At 52.4% G+C, this 17759-nt stretch overlaps 1 protein-coding gene across 4 annotated transcripts in view; it reads left to right on the top strand.

Annotated features, from left to right (window-relative positions):
* LOC103821913 (tyrosine-protein kinase ZAP-70) overlaps positions 1–17759 on the top strand; it is a 42559-nt gene that overhangs the window by 4933 nt on the left and 19867 nt on the right. For 2 of the 4 annotated variants that reach the window (XM_018921632.3, XM_009096858.4), the window contains exon 2: positions 16663–17168. In XM_018921632.3, the coding sequence (XP_018777177.1) occupies positions 16767–17168 (402 nt within the window). In that variant the 5' untranslated portion in view covers positions 16663–16766. Of the gene's footprint in view, positions 1–16559; positions 17169–17759 lie in introns of those variants that run through there. The other 2 variants (XM_030233453.2, XM_030233452.2) reach the window with 2 other exon arrangements.

Here is a 17759-nt window from a genome sequence, read left to right on the forward strand (position 1 = left end):
CACTGAGCACCCTGAGGCAGCTCACACCCGGATCTGCTGCTGAGATCTGCAGGGCAAGTGGAAAGTGCTGGGTTTTTTTAGTGAAAATCACAACTTTTTTCCTGTCAGTTGTTTGTGCAGATCCAGCAGATTATCTGTGAGTACATCCACATCTGTTTTGCCCCTCAGTTTTTATCTGGGCTTCTGATCTTTCACACACAGAGGCAGAGGTGGGAGCACCCCCAGAAATAAAATATCACAGCCAACAAAACTCTGTTTTATTGATGCAGCCCCAAGGAGGAAGGTGAGACTGAGCACAAACCAGTGGGAAAGCATCTCCCAATTCCTGTGTCAGATGCTCAAGGTCCTGTTGTCACCTCCAGTACAGAGGGGGGGGGATGGAGGAGGGTTCTGCCAGACCCAAACTGGGCAAACTGGGCACAGACCCCAGAGCTGGGGCTGAGCTTGGAAAGCGTCCAGCAAATCCTGCAAATCCTGCAAATCCTGCTGATGTGTTTCTCTTTGAGCCAGGTTTTCTGAGCTCTCAGAGAACCCATCACACCTGAGATAGCCCAGCATGGCATCAAATGAGCAGGATGGCTGCTGAGCTAGTGCTGGAAACAGAAAAAGGTTTAATGAAAGGCAAAATAACAAAGCTCTTGCAGAGAAAAACTGAGCTAGGGGTGAGGGGTTCTTGCTCCTGCTAAACACCCCACAAAAGCAATTATTTATTTTGTTCTCTTCCTTTTTCAGTGAATTACCCTGGTGGGACCTCTTGGCCTCTGTCCAGGGGACAGCCCCAGGTCTGAGGTGAATCCCAAAGGTCCTGTGAGGTGTCTTTGTGCCAGTCTGGGAGAGAAACCTGGGGGCTTTTTTGCTTTTTTAAGCAGACAAAGAATAATTTGGTCACTCTGTGAACAGGGGGCACATTCCCACATCCTGCCCCAAGGAACATTGTTGGGATGGGGAGGCAGACCAGAGGGTGCAGGAAAGCCCCACAGGCACAGCAGAGCAGGGTGAGGGAAGCCAGAGGGATGAGCAGAAGGTTTAGAGGTGCTCAGTGCTGTCAGTGCTGTCTGCACCTTCCCAAAATCAACTCCCAGGGTTTAAACCAGGCCTTTCTGGGCAGGGCAGGACAGGCCCAGCTCAGCTGCCATTCCCTGGGATGTGGAGGCATTTCCACCCTGGCTCTGCTGGAAGTGCTGAATAAAATCTGCTGGCCTTGTGAAGAGGCTGTGGGGGAAATAATAACTCTGCTCTCAGTGCCCCAAAACACAGCCAGGAACATCCCCCAGAGCTGAGAGGGACCTCCAGCACCAATCCCCACTCCTGTGAGCACAGGGAAATTTGTGTCCAGTGAGATCTGTGTCTGTGTCTTGGGTTTCTGTGGCTGAGATTACCCCCATGGTGTTAGAAAGTCTCTTTTTTCTTAGCCTTATGGCTGAAGAAGAAGTTGAGATTTGTTGGTTCTGCTTTTTAAGGTTATTTTTTCTTATCTATTCCATTCTGTCTCTGACCTGCTGAGGTCAGTCCAGCAGGTCGGGTTGTGGCACAGTCCCTGCCCTTGGGGTGGTGTTGGCTTTTTATGCTAAGAACTGTGTGTACTTTATTGACAATAATTTTCCAATCCCTATCACCTTTGTTAGACAGTCTCTACTCTAAACCAATCCAGAAGTGCCACCATCCCAGCAGAAGATGGAGGACAAGAAGGACAGGACACACCCAGATTCCTCCATTTTGCCTCCTGAACCCCCATTCTAAATCCCCAAAATTCTACTTTTTCACCCTGTGACAAATTCACTGTCATTCTACTTGAACTCTTGTGCCTTGTAACTCCTCACACAGCTTTGGAATTGTTTCCATGAGCTAAAATCAAAGGCACAGGTGTGTTTGACTCCACGCCAAGGTCTCTGAGCCCCTTGCCAGGGTCTGGAGTCCTCCAGGGCAGCCAGAGGAATGTCCTGGGTTCTGACATCCACGGGCTCTTCTTGTCCCCCAGGTCCAGCTGGGGGGAGCAGACCACGAGGGCCCCAAAGGTTTTCTGTGGGGCAGCATTTCCCCCTTCTGCTCCTTCTCGGGTCCCTTCCAGGAGGGAAATGCTGGGTTCTGCCTGCTCTGGGTGCTCAGCTGCAAGGTCACCCCAGAGATATTTTTTCCTGGGTGGAAAAGTGAAGGGAGAGGTGAAGAGTGCCCATGTGGGAACAGCCTGAGCATGGGCAGTTATTGATTAATGCAGCCTCCCCTCGAGAGCACAGGAAGGACAAACACCAGGAACTCACCAGACCATGGAGAATGAGTTGTTTTCTCACCTCAGTCCTGATCACTGAGTTACAAATCTGTGCCAGGGAGTATTCACTGTGCACAGGGAGGGTTTCACTCTCCTTTCACACAAAAACACCACCAAAAATGTCACAAAATCCTCCCGTGCTCGGGGGTTTTCAGTTTTCCACAAAAGACTGACAGAACTGGAAATCACATTGGCCCCAGAAAGAAACTGCAAGCAGGATTTTCCCTAGTGGAACTCAGGATTGCAGGAATTAGCAATGGGAAAGTCCTGTGAGCTCATCCCTGGGGGTTCTTCCTGCCTGGGGAGGATTGTTCCCATTTCCTGACCCAGTGCTGAGGGCCTGCCAATGGCACTTCCACCTCCCCCTGCCCCACATCCTGATGAATCTTCTTGCCTGGAAACGTTCCTTGATACCCAGACTTCCTTTCCACTGATTAATTTCTTCTGCCTTCCCCCTGTTCCATTTTAGCAGCACATCCAAAACCAGTTTTTCCTCTCTGAAGGAAACTTGTGCTCCTCAGATGCTTCTCCTTTGCTCTCAGATGTTCCCCCATCACTCCTGGCCTAACAATTAATGTTTGTCTCCATCCCCCAGGGCTGAGCCCATCAATCAGCCCAGCCAGGCCCTTCATCTCCTCCACTGCTCTTTCCTGAACTTGTCACATTTCCAACCCTTTGAGGCTCAAATCACCCCCCAAAATAACTCATTTCCACCTCCCCACCGTGCTGGGATCATGGGACTGAGCCCCAGGGGTGGTATTTGCTTTATTCCTTAATTTTCAAACCACAGGGAATGTTTAGGTCTGGTCTGTGCAGCCTGAGCTCCTCGTGGTGTGTCTGAGGAGCAGTGAGAGCACCCAGGGCTCCTCCAGCTCTTGCCCACCTGGCAGCAGCTTTCACCCTCTGTGCCCACAGCAATATTCTGGCTGTAAAATGAACCCGACACGTTCATTTTGTGGTGCTGGGAGCTGCTGTGGGCCCTTCACCTGAGATTTCAGACTGTGACTCACAGACAGCAGAGCCCCCAGCACTGCAGGCACAGGGAATTCACTTTGGTGTCTCAGCCAACTCCAGAGCTGCATATTTCTGTATTTTTATATTTCTAACCTGCCCAAAGCCCCTCCAGCAGGGCTACAGGAGGCTGTGTCCCTGTTCCAGCCACTCCTGGAGCACAGCAGCTGCTGTGCCCCGCTGGAAGGTGAGGGTGAAGCAGCTCCAACATCTGCTGCAGATGTTCAGAGATGTACAAAGTGGTCTGGGGGAGCTGGAACTTCCACGTGGCACTGCCCCAGGCAGAACCCCTGGCATTGCACTGACAGGGAATGCCCTGTTGGAGGCAGGAATGATGGATCTGACTCCATGTTCTCAGAAGGCTCATTTATTACTTTATAATACCATATTGTACTAAAGAATACTATATTATACTAAAGAATACTATTTAGAATGTAGAATACTAAGAATACTAAGGATACTATACTATATTATACTAAAGAATACAGAAAGGATACAGACAGAATGCTACAAAGATAACAATGAAAACTCAAGGCTCTCTCCAGAGCCCTGACACAGCTCAGCCCTGAGTGGCCAAAGAGCCAAAACAACTCCCAGCAGAATGCAATGGAACAATCACCTGTGGGTGAACAATCTCCAAACACATTCCACATGAGCACAGCACAGGAGAAGCAAATGAGATCAGAATTGTTTTCCTTTTCTCTGAGGCTTTTCAGCTTCCCAGGAGAGAAATCCTGGGTGAAGGGGTTTTTCCAGAGAGTGTGAGTGCCACCCCCTGTCCAATGGCCGTGGGCAGTTTTGGGGTAACTCAGGGCTCAGGGAAACCTCTGTGCTGTCCAAGCTGAGGTGACCAACGTGTGGCACTGACACAGCAGCAGCACAACGAGCTCAGTGCTGGTCTGGGTGGCAGCTGCTGGGTTTGGGATGGATAATGGGTGAATTCCTTACTCAGAGGGTGGGCAGGCCCTGGCACAGGGTGCCCAGAGCAGCTGGGGCTGCCCCTGGATCCCTGGCAGTGCCCAAGGCCAGGCTGGACAGGGCTGGGAGCAGCCTTGGGACAGTGGGAGGTGTCCCTGCCATGGCATGGGTGGAATGGATGGATTTAAGGTCCCTCCCAACCCAAAGCATTCCAGGATTCCCTGAGCTCACAGCCTGGGAGGATCAGACCCAGGGACAGCTCTGCCCCTGCAGAAATGGGATTAATGGTCCCTTTTGAGGTGGTTTTTGCTGTGTGTGAACAGCTGCCTTGGTTCCAGACACATTTAAGAGCTGGACATCCTAAAATGACTTCCCTTCCCTTCCCTTCCCTTCCCTTCCCTTCCCTTCCCTTCCCTTCCCTTCCCTTCCCTTCCCTTCCCTTCCCTTCCCTTCCCTTCCCTTCCCTTCCCTTCCCTTCCCTTCCCTTCCCTTCCCTTCCCTTCCCTTCCCTTCCCCTTCCCTTCCCTTCCCTTCCCTTCCCTTCCCTTCCCTTCCCTTCCCTTCCCTTCCCTTCCCTTCCCTCCCTTCCTTCCCTTCCCTTCCCTTCCCTTGCCCTTCCCTTCCCTTCCCTTCCCTTCCCTTCCCTTCCCTTCCCTTCCCTTCCCTTCCCTCCTTCTCCCTTCCCTTCCCTTCCCCTTCCCTTCCCTTCCCTTCCCCTTCCTTCCCTTCCCTTCCCTTCCCTTCCCTTCCCATTTTAAGCCATTCCTTTAAGGTCCCTCCAACCCAAACCACACCATGGTTCCATTCCATGGTTCCATTCCATGGTTCCATTCCATGGTTCCATTCCATGGTTCTGTCATTCCATCCATGTCTCCCTGTTCCAATCCTCCTCTCCAGGGGGGACCTGTGAGGGTGGCTCCAGTGGAGAACTGTGGACCAGAAATGTCCACATCTGCACAGAGGTGCTGCCCAGAGTGAGAATTCCTTAAAATCCCACCTTGGGAAGCAGAGAGAGGAGAAGGGAGGTGGCTTTGGGCAGAGCCACCCGTGTCTGGCAGCACCCAGAGCCAGAGCAGAGGCTGTGCTCAGCAGGGAGGTGTCACTCAGGGAGACACAGCCACCAGTTCAAAGTGTAAGTAAATTACTTCTACTTGGAAGCAAATTGGAAGTAAATTAAAGAAGAATGGAAGTAAATGGAAGTATTTACATATTACTTGAAAGTAAATTAAAGAGGAATTTAATAGGAATTAAAATTAAATTTTAGCAAACTTAAGTAACATTAAAAGAGAAGCAAATGAAGGCAGAATTGCTGAAGGAAGGAAGGAAGGAAGCCCAGCCATGCTGATAGCTTCACACATGCATCACCTTTATTTTCAAACAGCAGAGGCAAGGCGAGAGCACAGCTGTGCATGCACCAAAGCCACTGTCACTTGTGGTTGGAAATAGAGCCGTGAGCCCTGCAGCACCTGAGGCAGGGAGAGAAGGATCTGGTGCTCAGGGCAGCTCAGAACCTGCTCAGCACCCAAACCAGGCCAGGGTAAATTTATTTTCAGTGCTCTCAAAGCCCTCTGTGCCCCCTCCCCCTTTCCTACAGCCTGCTCAGGGCTGTGCTACTAGCAGGAGTAAGGAGGGAGTAAAGCAGCCAAGGAATGGGCTCAGCCACAATTCCCTCGCATAAATATCTCATTTAATCTTCCTGCACTCTGACACTCCCCAGATCCTCTGCACTGGCAGGGGTCAGTCTCCAGGCCCCTGATGTTGTGTATAAATTGTAATTTCAGCAAAAGGTGGTGCAGGGAGGCCAGGGAGAAGCCAAGGAAAAACCAGAGCCCTTCTCCCTCCAACTTGTGCACAAACTGCTGCAGTTTCCTGCTTGACCCCAGAGCCAGAGGAGCTGCAGCATTTCTGACTGCTCTCCATTTCTTGTCAGCTCCTGGGTGGCAGGGATGAGCTCTGTGCTCCTCCAGCCCCAGGACAAAGCTCCTGGCATCATTTGCTGGGTGCCAGGGCTGAGCTCTGAGCTCACAGGAGCACAGGGGATGCCAGGCAGGAAAGGGGGGGTTGTGTTTAACTCTGTGCCCCAGCCCCTCATTAAAAACTGTTCAGGATCAATGGCTCTGCAACCAGGAGTGTTTCCAGTGGCCCCACAAAGGCTCAGCAGGCTGTTTTCACAGCTCAGTCCACGGCCAGCAGAGGAGCCCAGGCTGCCTCAGGACAGCACAGTGACTTGGCTTCACACAGAAGTGTCCCAGCAGTGCCACCCTGGCCCAGCACACTCCTGCTCCAGGGGGAAGCTGCTCACCAGGGACATGAGAGAAGATGCTTCCACAAACCAGGGACAGCTCCAAGGGTTTCTGTCCCTGCTGTAACCTGTTGGATCCACCTTGGGCAGCACAAGAGCCCAGCCAGGGCTGCACCCAGGATGAACCAAAATGGTCCCAAAATGGACACCAGGTCACAGGGTCTCTCCCTGGGATCAGCTCTGCTCCATTCCCACCTTGCAGTTCATTGTCCCATTCCAGCCCCAGCCCATCCAGTCCCACCCTTGTTTTTCTCTCTCCAGCCCACGGGGTTTGTGCTCCTGGGCTGAGATTTGGGTCATTTGTCCTTGGTGCCCAGCTGGAGCAGGAATTGTTTTGTCTCCCTGCTCTGTGCACAGAGCTCACCATCCCATAATGTGAACCCAGACCCACCCACTAAAGCAGCACAGAGCCTGAAAAATAGAAAAACTAAAGCTGTGAGGCATCAACCTCCTCTGGTGGCTGTGACCTCACAGAAATTCCTGTCCCAGCCTCTGTGGGGAGGCACCTGAGAAAACCCAGAGGAAGCAGGGTGAAACCAAAAAATTGCTTTCTGGGAACCAACCACTGCTTTCTGCAGTGCCAGCCGTTACAGAAGCCCAGCCTGAAGGGAGCAGGCACAGAGGTGTCCCCAGCAGCCCCCGTGCAGGTGGCCCCGTCCCTCCTCTCCCCTGCCCCAATTCTTCTGGAGCTTCCTTCTGTTAACAAATAACCCTGAGAGAAAAAAATCCCTGCAGGATCAGGGGAGCCCAGGCCTTTGGGGCCATCTGAGGGCACCAGGCCCACCTGGCAGGGATCATCCACAGGTCCCTCCTGGAGAGGAGCGTTGGAACAGGGAGTCCCAGAACCATGGAATGGTTTGGGTTGGAGGGACCTTAAAGGAATGGGTTAAAATTTTAAGGGAAGTAATTTTAGGATGTCCAGCTCTTAAAACTGTCTGGAACCAAGGCAGCTGTTCACACACAGCAAGAACCACCTTGAAAGGGAACATTAATCCCATTTCTGCAGGGGCAGAGCTGTCCCTGGGCCTGGCCCTCCCAGGCTGTGAGCTCAGGGAATCCTGGAATGCTTTGGGTTGGGAGGGACCTTAAATCCCATCCCGACCCCATCCCATCCCATCCCATCCCATCCCATCCCATCCCATCCCATCCCATCCCATCCCATCCCATCCCATCCCATCCCATCCCATCCCATCCCATCCCATCCCATCCCATCCCATCCCATCCCTGTCCAGCTTGGCCTGGAACATTCCATGGATCCAGGGGCAGCCACAGCTGCTCTGCCTTTGGGGGAGGAGGAGCATCCTCAGCACAGGAGAGTCAGAGCAGGGCAGCAGGAGGATCTGCAGAGGTGGCACAGGGCAGAGGTGGCACCGGGCAGAGGCGGCACAGGGCAGAGGTGGCACAGGGCAGTGGTGGCACTGGGCAGAGGTGGCACAGGGCAGAGGTGGCACAGGGCAGTGGTGGCACCGGGCAGAGGCGGCACAGGGCAGTGGTGGCACAGGGCAGAGGTGGCACAGGGCAGAGGTGGCACAGGGCAGCGGTGGCACTGGGCAGTGATGGCACAGGGCAGAGGTGGCACAGGGCAGAGGTGGCACAGGGCAGAGGCGGCACAGGGCAGAGGTGGCACAGGGCAGAGGCGACACAGGGCAGACGTGGCACTGGGCAGAGGTGGCACAGGGCAGAGGTGGCACAGGGCAGTGGTGGCACAGGGCAGAGGTGGCACAGGGCAGAGGTGGCACTGGGCAGTGATGGCACAGGGCAGAGGTGGCACAGGGCAGAGGTGGCACCGGGCAGAGGCGGCACAGGGCAGTGATGGCACAGGGCAGAGGCGGCACAGGGCAGTGGTGGCACAGGGCAGAGGTGGCACAGGGCACTGGTGGCACAGGGCAGTGGTGGCACAGGGCAGTGGTGGCACAGGGCAGTGGTGGCACTGGGCAGAGGCGGCACAGGGCAGTGGTGGCACAGGGCAGTGGTGGCACTGGGCAGAGGCGGCACAGGGCAGAGGTGGCACAGGGCAGAGGTGGCACAGGGCAGTGGTGGCACTGGGCAGAGGTGGCACAGGGCAGAGGTGGCACCGGGCAGTGATGGCGCAGGGCAGTGGTGGCACAGGGCAGAGGTGGCACAGGGCAGAGGTGGCACAGGGCAGAGGTGTCAGGAAGGGCTCTGTGAGCGCTCTGACCCCTCCAACATGTGAGAAATGACTGCTCACTTTCAAACATTTATTAAACTTTAACAAACACAGCAACAAAGGATGGAAGAAGGAAAAATGACAGCCCTGGGAGCCCCTGTGACTGCCAGCCATGTGCTCATCTACAAATGGATGCTCTGCCTTCTGTACCCTCAGCCCGCTGAAAGGTCTGTCAGTTAACTCTTTATGTGCCAGCCACTGATGGAAATGACTTCTTACACCTTGACTGGAGGTCAGGGTGGTTATGCCACACTCTGGTTACAACCAGCTCCTCTAAATGTCTGGACTAGCAAGTCTGTTACAAGGGGGGGAGGGAAAGATGAGTATGAGATGACATTTTACAACAACATTGATAGATATTCGATACATCTAGATAATAGCGACAGATGAAAAGAGATAGAGAATAGAAGAGAAGAGTAAGGGAAGGGAAGGGAAGAGAAGATGATAGGGTATGAAGGATGAGAACAGAATAGAGAGGTAGAAGAGAATAGAGATAGAGAGAAGAGAAGAGAAGAGAGAGATACGAGACGAGTAAGAGAGGAGGATAGGAGGAAGAAGGAGGAGGAAGAAGGACGAGGAAGAAGGATGAGCAATACAGAGGAGAGAAGATGAGGATAGAGAATGAGAGGTAGAAGGAGCAGACAGAGAAGAGATGAGAATAGAGATAGAGTAGAGAGGAGAGAGAGAGAAGATAGAGTGAGACGAGACGATAAGAGAGGAGTAAGAGATAGACAAATATAGTAGGAGGTATGGGAATTAGTGATGATAGAGGTAAGATGTAGATATAGGAGAGTATAGGTAGTAGGATAGTAGAGTGATATGATTATAGGATATATAGGAGATTATATGATATTAGATAGTAGTAGATAGTATGATATTAGATTATATTATATTAGATTATATATATAGATATAGATTATATTATATTATATTATATTATATTATATATATTATACTTATGGTGATAATGATGATGATGATGATCATTATTATTATTCTCACAAGCACTTGAACAGAACCATCCCCTCTCCTTTGGAGCTCCACTAACACTGGGATGGGTGTCTGGAAAGGATTTAAGAAAGGGCTGGAGGGACACGAGGTCTCTGGAAGGGATTTAGAAGGGGTAGAGGGACACTGAGCTCCCCAGGTCCAGCTTTTCCCCAGTCCTGCCACTGCCAGGAGCTCTCCCACATCACCAGGTCCCTCCATGGGCCTTGCCAGTGCTGTGGAATTCAATATTTTTCCTTCTGAAAAGGACTGGGGATGGTCCTGGGGCCCAGGTGGCTCCCACATTCCACTTCAGAGGGGGAGGAGGATATCAGGGAGGGTTTCTTCACGGAAAAGGTGTCAAGCACTGGAAGAGGCTGCCCTGGGCAGCAGTGAGACACCCTGGAGGTGCTGAAGAAACAACTGGATGTGGCACTCAGTGCTGGGGTTGGGTGTTGGTCAAAGGCTGGGCTTGACCTTGGAGGTCTCTTCCACCCCTGGAGATTTTTTCTGGAGCATTTCTGCATCAGGCAGCGCTGGGGCAGTGAGGACTCCGCTTGTTCAGGGGCAGCAGGAGCAGAGCAGGTCCTTGGTGGGAATCAGGACCTGCAGATTTGCTGTAAACTCACCCATCTCAGGCAGCTGTGAGTCAGAGAGCTCCCCGAGCAGGGGAGCAGATCGTTATCTGCACACAGCCCGTGTTTGTGAGCACAAACACAGACAGGCTCTCACAAACTCCCACACAGCTCAAGTGTTAATCAAGAGCTGAGCAGCTTTGGCTTTAATTAGCAGCCAGCAGGGAGGGCAGAACAGCAGCTCCAGCCAGGAATCTGAGTGCTCCTAAATGTTGGGAAGAGCCGCCATGGAGTGCATAAATAATTAAACATTAGTAATTAGAAGAATGCAGCCAGGTCAAGGCAAAGTGAAGTTTTTCAGGTTTTTTCTTTGAACTTAGGAACATTGCATTGAATCAAAGTTACTGCAAGTTAAATCAAAATTATTGCACATTTTCTTTTAAGAATAAAAAAAATCTTATTTTTTAAAGATTAAAATATTTAAGATTTAAAAACCAAACAAAACCCCAGCAATCCTCCAGGAATCAGGTCCTCAGTTCCTCCTCTTGCACGGTCCCAGCCAGTCCTGGGATGAACAATCTGCAAAAGCAACTTGGACACTGCAGGTGTTTTCCAGCCTTTTTCTTATCTTCAACCACAAGTCAGAAATGAGAGAATGAAATGCAGGGAAGGGTTGGGGACAGGCAGGAGGTCCCTGGCTGGGCCACCACCTCTGCAGCAAGCAGCACCAGAACAAAGTGCATTTATTCTGCATTAAATGCAGGTGGGTCCAGGCAAGGCACTGCCAGGAGCAGCTTTGTGGCCATTTGGCACCAGGAGGGGACAAGGTGGCAGCAGAGGCTGGGGGAGCTCAGGGCAGAGCTGGTGCCCCACACCCACCCTGTGCCTCCACCTGGGGTGCTGCTGCAGGATGGGCAGTCCCAAACTGGGCTGTCCCCTGTCCATTGGGAATGACCTTGGAACAATCCCTGACCTGGGCTGTCCCCTGTCCATTGGGAATGACCCCAGAGCAATCCCTGACCTGGGCTGTCCCCTGTCCATTGGGAATGACCTCAGAACAACCCCTGACCCGAGCTGTCCCCTGTCCATTGGGAATGACCCCAGAGCAATCCCTGACCTGGGCTGTCCCCTGTCCATTGGGAATGACCTTGGAACAATCCCTGACCTGGGCTGTCCCCTGTCCATTGGGAATGACTTGACATCCTGACTGGCTGTCCCTGTCCATGGATGCCTTGGAACATCCCTGACCTGGGCTCCCTGTCCATGGAAGACCTGGACATCCCTGACCTGGGCTGTCCCCTGTCCATTGGGAATGACCTTGGAACAATCCCTGACCTGAGCTGTCCCCTGTCCATTGGGAATGACCCCAGAGCAATCCCAAACTGGGCTGTCCCCTGTCCATTGGGAATGACCCCAGAGCAATCCCGACCTGGGCTGTCCCCTGTCCATTGGGAATGACCCCAGAGCAATCCCAAACTGGGCTGTCCCCTGTCCATTGGGAATGACCCCAGAGCAATCCCAAACTGGGCTGTCCCCCTGCCCATCAGCAATCTCAAACCCTGGGCTGTTCCCTACTCAGCAGGAACCCACCCTGTCCCCCTGCCCATCAGCAATCCCAAACCCAGGCTGTCCCCTGCCCATCAGGATCCCACTCTGGAGCAATCCCAACCTGGTCCATCCCCGTGCCCATCAGAACCCACCCCAGAGCCTCTCCACAGGACACCCCAGCTCTGAGGAGCAGCACAAGGAACCCCTGGAGCAGTTCAGAGCCCCCAGGCCCCAGGCCAGGCTGAATTCCCCTCTGGGCCATCCCCAGGCACACTTTCCTGGCACTTCCTTTGAGCTGCCCTCTCCAGTTAAACTCCTTTTAGGGATTTGTTAAAACCACCCCACACTGGCAACACAAACTACACCACACCCACAGGAGAGAAGCCCCCCAAACCCCCCTTTTTCCGTCGCTAGGCTGGTTCCCCATCACAATTCCCATCCTTCAGCCCTTTCCCACCTGCTCCCCCCAGACTGTCCCAGCCACCCTGTTGCGGCTGTGTTATCAGGGATTATTTGTGCTGTGTGGGGTTATTGCTGCCAGGACAAGGAGACACAAAACATGGTCCTAACACGATGCTGAACCTTCCAGTGCTGCCTCCAGTCTCACCAGTACAACTGCCTGCTCTCAGGAACTGGTCTGGATTGGCACCAAGTGCTCTTCTGGGAAATTATCAAATCAAACCAGTTCCTGTTGGTTCTTGTCTGATCTGAGTTAAAACGAGTGGCCAGCTATAAATAGATGAGATTGAGTGACATCTCCAGGGCTTCCTGTCTGCCTTTCCTGTGCCTTGGGGCACAGACCCAACTGATTTCATGTGGGAGTTGTTTTTTTGGGTGCATCTTCGTGTCATCACAGCAGCTTGCCAACGTGGTCATCACCAGAGGAGCCCTGGGCTTCCAGCCCTTCCTGGAGAAAAGGAGACTCAGGGGTGCCCTGATCACTCTGCAGCTCCTGAAAGGTGCCTGTGCTCAGCTGGGGCTGGGCTCTGTCTCCAGCAGCACTGACAGAACCAGAGCACACAGCCTCCAGCTGGGCCAAGGGAAATTCAGGTTGGATATCAGGAAAAAAATGTAGGTTGGATATTAGGAAGTTGGTGAGATCCTATCCTATAGGTATGATATTAGGAAAAACCTAATTAGGATATTAGAAAAAATATAGATTGGATATTAGGAAAAATTTATTATTCCTTTAGTTTTTCATGGGAAGGGTGATAAAGTTCTGGAATGGCTGCTGGGGAGGGGGTGCAGTCCCCATCCCTGGGGGTGTTTAACACAGCCTGGATGTGGCACTGGGTGCCAGGGTTCAGTTGGGGTGTTGGGGCTGGGCTGGACTCGATGAGCTTGGAGGTCTCTTCCAACCCAGTGATTCTGGAATTCTGTGAATTCTGTGATTCTGGGAATTCTGTGCCCAACCTGTGGGACCACCCAAACCCAAGGGAATGCCCAGCACCTGCAGCCCCAGGGACACAGATTAAACTGGAAAAACGAGGTCCTGTTAATTGAAATGAATAATGGTGGAGGGTCCCTTGCACAGGTTCTTTCAGGTGCTGGTCCATGAAATTGGTGCTCGTTTTTGGCTGCATTTGGCAGCGTGGGAGAACAAAGCTGAAGGAGATTTGTGCAGGTCTGTTGAGGTTGTTCAGGGTTGCTCAGGTCCATGCAGAGCTGGTGCCAAGGAACAGAGCTGGAGTTTGGAAGAGGAATTAGAGGAGACCCTGAGCTGGTGGGTGGGCAATAAAACCAGCCAGGACAAATATTTAAAAGTAAGAGCTTTACAGGGATTATATAAATCTTTACATATATATATATAAATCAAAATATTTTTAATATAAATCTTCCAGTTCCAATCTGCTCTCAGGCTTCAGGGGGTGACTTTCCCTCGTGTCTCAGGACTGGGAAGGTTTTTCTCAGCAGAGTAATTTCCTACAGGGTTGATCTGTGTCAGCAAGGCTTGGGTGGCACTGCCTGACCCAACCTCTGAACCTGGGTCCCTCTCCTATCTCTGTGAGGGTTTCTTCACTCCCAGCTCGGTGTTTGGAGCGGAAAAACATCCTGTTTATAACAGAGCACCCTGTGTGGGCAGCTGGAAATTCTGTGAGGGCTCACATGTCATCAATAACTTCTGCCCTCTCACTTTCACCTGGCTGAGCTACTGACACAGGTGCTCCACTTGCTGTGATGTTCTGCTCCTGGACTTTCCAGAGAAGGGATTCAGCAGGTTTGGGTGCAGATGTCATGGCTGTTTGTGCCAGTGCAAAGCAGCAGCTCACAGAGGAGGCCACTGACGTCCCTCTGCCCACTCAGTGTTTCCTGTTCCTCAAGAACGTGACTCATGAACCTGATTGCAGCTAAACCCAAGAGCTGCAGTCCTCACTGCCCATCTCCTTCAGCCCGTTTTCCTGGGAGCTGCCCTCTTGGGAGCAGGCTGAGGTCAGGCAGAGCTGGCAGCCAGCTGGTCTCAGGGGCTGAACCTGGGCAATCAGCTCAGGGAACCAGTCAGGGCTTCGATGTCTGGAGGCATCACAGGACTTGGATGCTTTGCTTTGGTCCCAAGCACCAACTCCAGTTTGGGTTTGAGCCTCAGGGTGTTCCCATTCACCTCCACGTTCCAGATTGGCAGCGGTGCCCAGACCCCACTTTGCTCCATTTGGTGAATTTGGTGACGGGGCCTTTGGGCTGATTTGAGCTGAGCCTGGGATGGTTTCTGCTGGTCCCTCACCCTGGCTGCGAACCACTGACGCTTCCTGTTGTGGTTTCCTGCCTCAGCTGAGACGCCTCCTCTCTGCTCTCCCTTCCTGTTCTCATCAGGGCCATTTCAGAGCTTCATGGGGACAGCAGATAGGTAGAGGAGGCTCTGGTGGCCATAAATGCAGCTCCTGGCAGCCCTTTGCTGCTGAGGCTGAGCAGGGCAGGGTGCACAGGGCAGAACGGTTCCACCTGAGCCCTTCCAACACAGAGATCCAGCCGAGCCCTTCCCAGCTCCAGTGATGCCAGGGGGTGGCAGGAGGGCCCTGTGCTGCTGGGAGGGAGGAACCAGGCTGGCATGAGCCAGAGCAGGGCTGACCACCAGGGCAGGGCTGACCACATGCCCAGGCACAGCTCCAGCCACTGCCTGGGAGCAGAGACCACAGCAGTGTGCTCAGCCCATGGGGAAACAACTTCTCCCACCACGTCCAGAAGAGTCAGATTGGGAAGAATCAGGGCAAATACCCAATGTGCTGCCCCAAAATCTGGTGTTTCTTTGCTCCTTACATGAGTGACGAGTTTGCAGGAGGTGCGGGTGGAGAAAATCTCTCTGATCTTTTTGGGGTCATCGTCTGCACAGGAGCAGCCCCAAAAATCAGGCTCCAAGAACAAATGAGACCTTCGGTCATGATAATGTTTCCTTTGATTACAGCAAACTGGGCTCTGCCAACACCCTCTGGGTGGGATTTTAGGTGATTCCAGATAGAGATACAAGCCCTGTACAGAGACAAGCCCTAAAGCTCTTCAGCTCCAGGGGCTCTGCAGGAACTTGGTCAACGAAGGGCCCTCTCTGCCAAAGGGTTTAGAGCACCAGGAACCAGCCAGAGCCAGGTATTGTAGGGAAAAATCCCACAGATTGTTTAAAAAACAATTCAAGGAAGGTGTCTTCTTGTTTCTGCTGACTGATGGTTGATGTCTGCCCAGAAGCACTTGGGTTTCTCTCCTTTTCGCTGTGCTTGGTGCAGTTTATCTAAATGTTGTTTTAGATGTTTCACACCCATCTCATGTTTTAATCTCAATGCATTTAAGGTTTTGGCCTTCTAGACCTCCATGGCAAAGCTCATTTATTCAGAGAGGCCAAAGAATTTCCTTTTATTGTGAATAGAGCTGGAGAGAAAATGGTAGGAAGTCAAGGCTAAAAACATCAGGACGGATTTAAGGAGCACATTTTTAATAGTGAAGGCAATCAAGGACTGGAGGAACTCACTATAGGATTTGGGGCATTCTCTCTTGCTTGGGATCTTTAAATCAGGTTCAGGTGGTTTCTCTATTCCTTGGCATCTATAAATCAAGATTGAGGGGTTGCTCTGTTGCTTGGGATCTTTAATCAAAATCAGGTGGGTTTTTATTTATACTTCCCAGCTCCAGTAAGGGCAGAATAGAGGGATGTGGGATGCTGTGAGTTTGAAATGACCCCACAGAGAGCCAGCAGGAGAACCTCTAGACATGGAAGTCTGAACCCCAATTAAAACATTTTGCCAAATGATGATTCAGGGACCAATTTTCCCTGCCAGGCTGGGCCCCAGGCGTGCGTTCTTGCAGCAGGTATTGCTCAGAAGTGTCTTGAAAAATCACCTCGGGGGCACAGCACATCTGGTCTCACGCTGAGTGATTTCAGCTCCTCTGTGATCCAGGCGATGCAGAAGGAGAGACGGGGTCTTGGTGTGGGGGTTCCAAGGAGAGCTTTTATTGAGCTCCTTCCTCAAAGGGATCCAGGGACAAAGAAACGCTCCAGTAGATCCAGGTGATGCAGAATGAGAGATGGGGTCTTGGTGTGGGGTTCCAAGGAGAGCCTTTATTGAGCTCCTTCCTCAAAGGGATCCAGGGACAAAGAAACGCTCCAGTAGATCCAGGTGATGCAGAATGAGAGACGGGGTTTGGTGTGGGGTTCCAAGAAGAGCTTTTATTGAGCTCCTTCCTCAAAGGGATCCAGGGACAAAGAAACGCTCCAGTAGGGAAAGCAGGGGTTCATATGGGGATCTCAAGGGGTGGGACACAACACCAGGCCCAATGGGATGAGGGCAGAGGGGTGGAGCGAGGAGGAAGGGCCAATGGGACACACTGAATCTGCATACCACAGCAAGGTGTGCTGGGAGAAGCCTTTTTCCTCGTTCTAACATAGGTGGCTATAACTTGAAGGCTTTTCCCTCCTGGGGAGCGCTGTCACCTTCTTCCCTGCTGGCCCAGCAGCCTCCCCAGCGCGGGAGCCATCGAGCGGAGGGGGAGATGCCGGACGCGGCCGCCCACCTGCCCTTCTACTACGGCAGCATCGCGCGCTCGGAGGCCGAGGAGCACCTGAAGCTGGGCGGGATGGCGGACGGGCTGTTCCTGCTGCGGCAGTGCCTGCGCAGCCTGGGCGGCTACGTGCTCTCCATGGTGTGCGACCTGCAGTTCTACCACTACCCCATCGAGCGCCAGCTCAACGGCACCTACGCCATCCTGGGGGGCAAGGCGCACTGCGGCCCCGAGGAGCTCTGCGAGTTCTACTCCAAGGACGCCGACGGGCTCTGCTGCCCCCTGCGCAAGCCCTGCAACCGCCCCAGCGGCGTGGAGCCCCAGCCCGGCGTCTTCGACAGCATGAGGGACAACATGGTGCGGGAATACGTGCGGCAGACCTGGAAACTGGAGGTACCGGTGCTCTCCAGGCGTGGGGCAGTGTGGATTCTTCTTTGTTTGATTTTCTTATTTTCTTTTTTTTGCTTTTCTTTTTTTTGCTTCTCTTTGTTTTTTTTTTTTTTTTTGTCAGGGTCAGGATTGATTGCGGTATTTGTTGTTCAGATTCAGATGTTTTTAGTTCTTATCTATGTTACAGACTCACAAACCATGAGTTCTACAGCACTTCACTCTAACAAACTCAAAAATGGAGCCCCATCTCTCTCTCTACAAGGCCTTTTAAGGAGAAACTGCCCAATTAAGAAATGACACCTAAGATATTTTTAATTTTAACCCAGTAACCAACCACCCATGGCCACAATGCAGACATTTTTATCCAGTTACACAAAACCACCCAGAGCCGTGGAGGAGAAGGTGAAGAAGAAGGACCAACCTCTTCCCTAAAACCTCCATCTTGCTTTATATCCATCACTGTATTCTAAACCCTCCAGCTCTAAGTTTCCCCCCCTGTGCTATCACACACTTCTATCCAAACTCCACACCCACAATCCCAGTTCTGTCATTCCATTCTGGAAGCTTCTCCACAGCCTCAGGTCAATGCAGTGT

The sequence above is a fragment of the Serinus canaria genome, chromosome 28 (assembly GCF_022539315.1).
Source record: "Serinus canaria isolate serCan28SL12 chromosome 28, serCan2020, whole genome shotgun sequence".
In the NCBI taxonomy this organism is placed as follows: Eukaryota; Metazoa; Chordata; class Aves; order Passeriformes; family Fringillidae; genus Serinus; species Serinus canaria.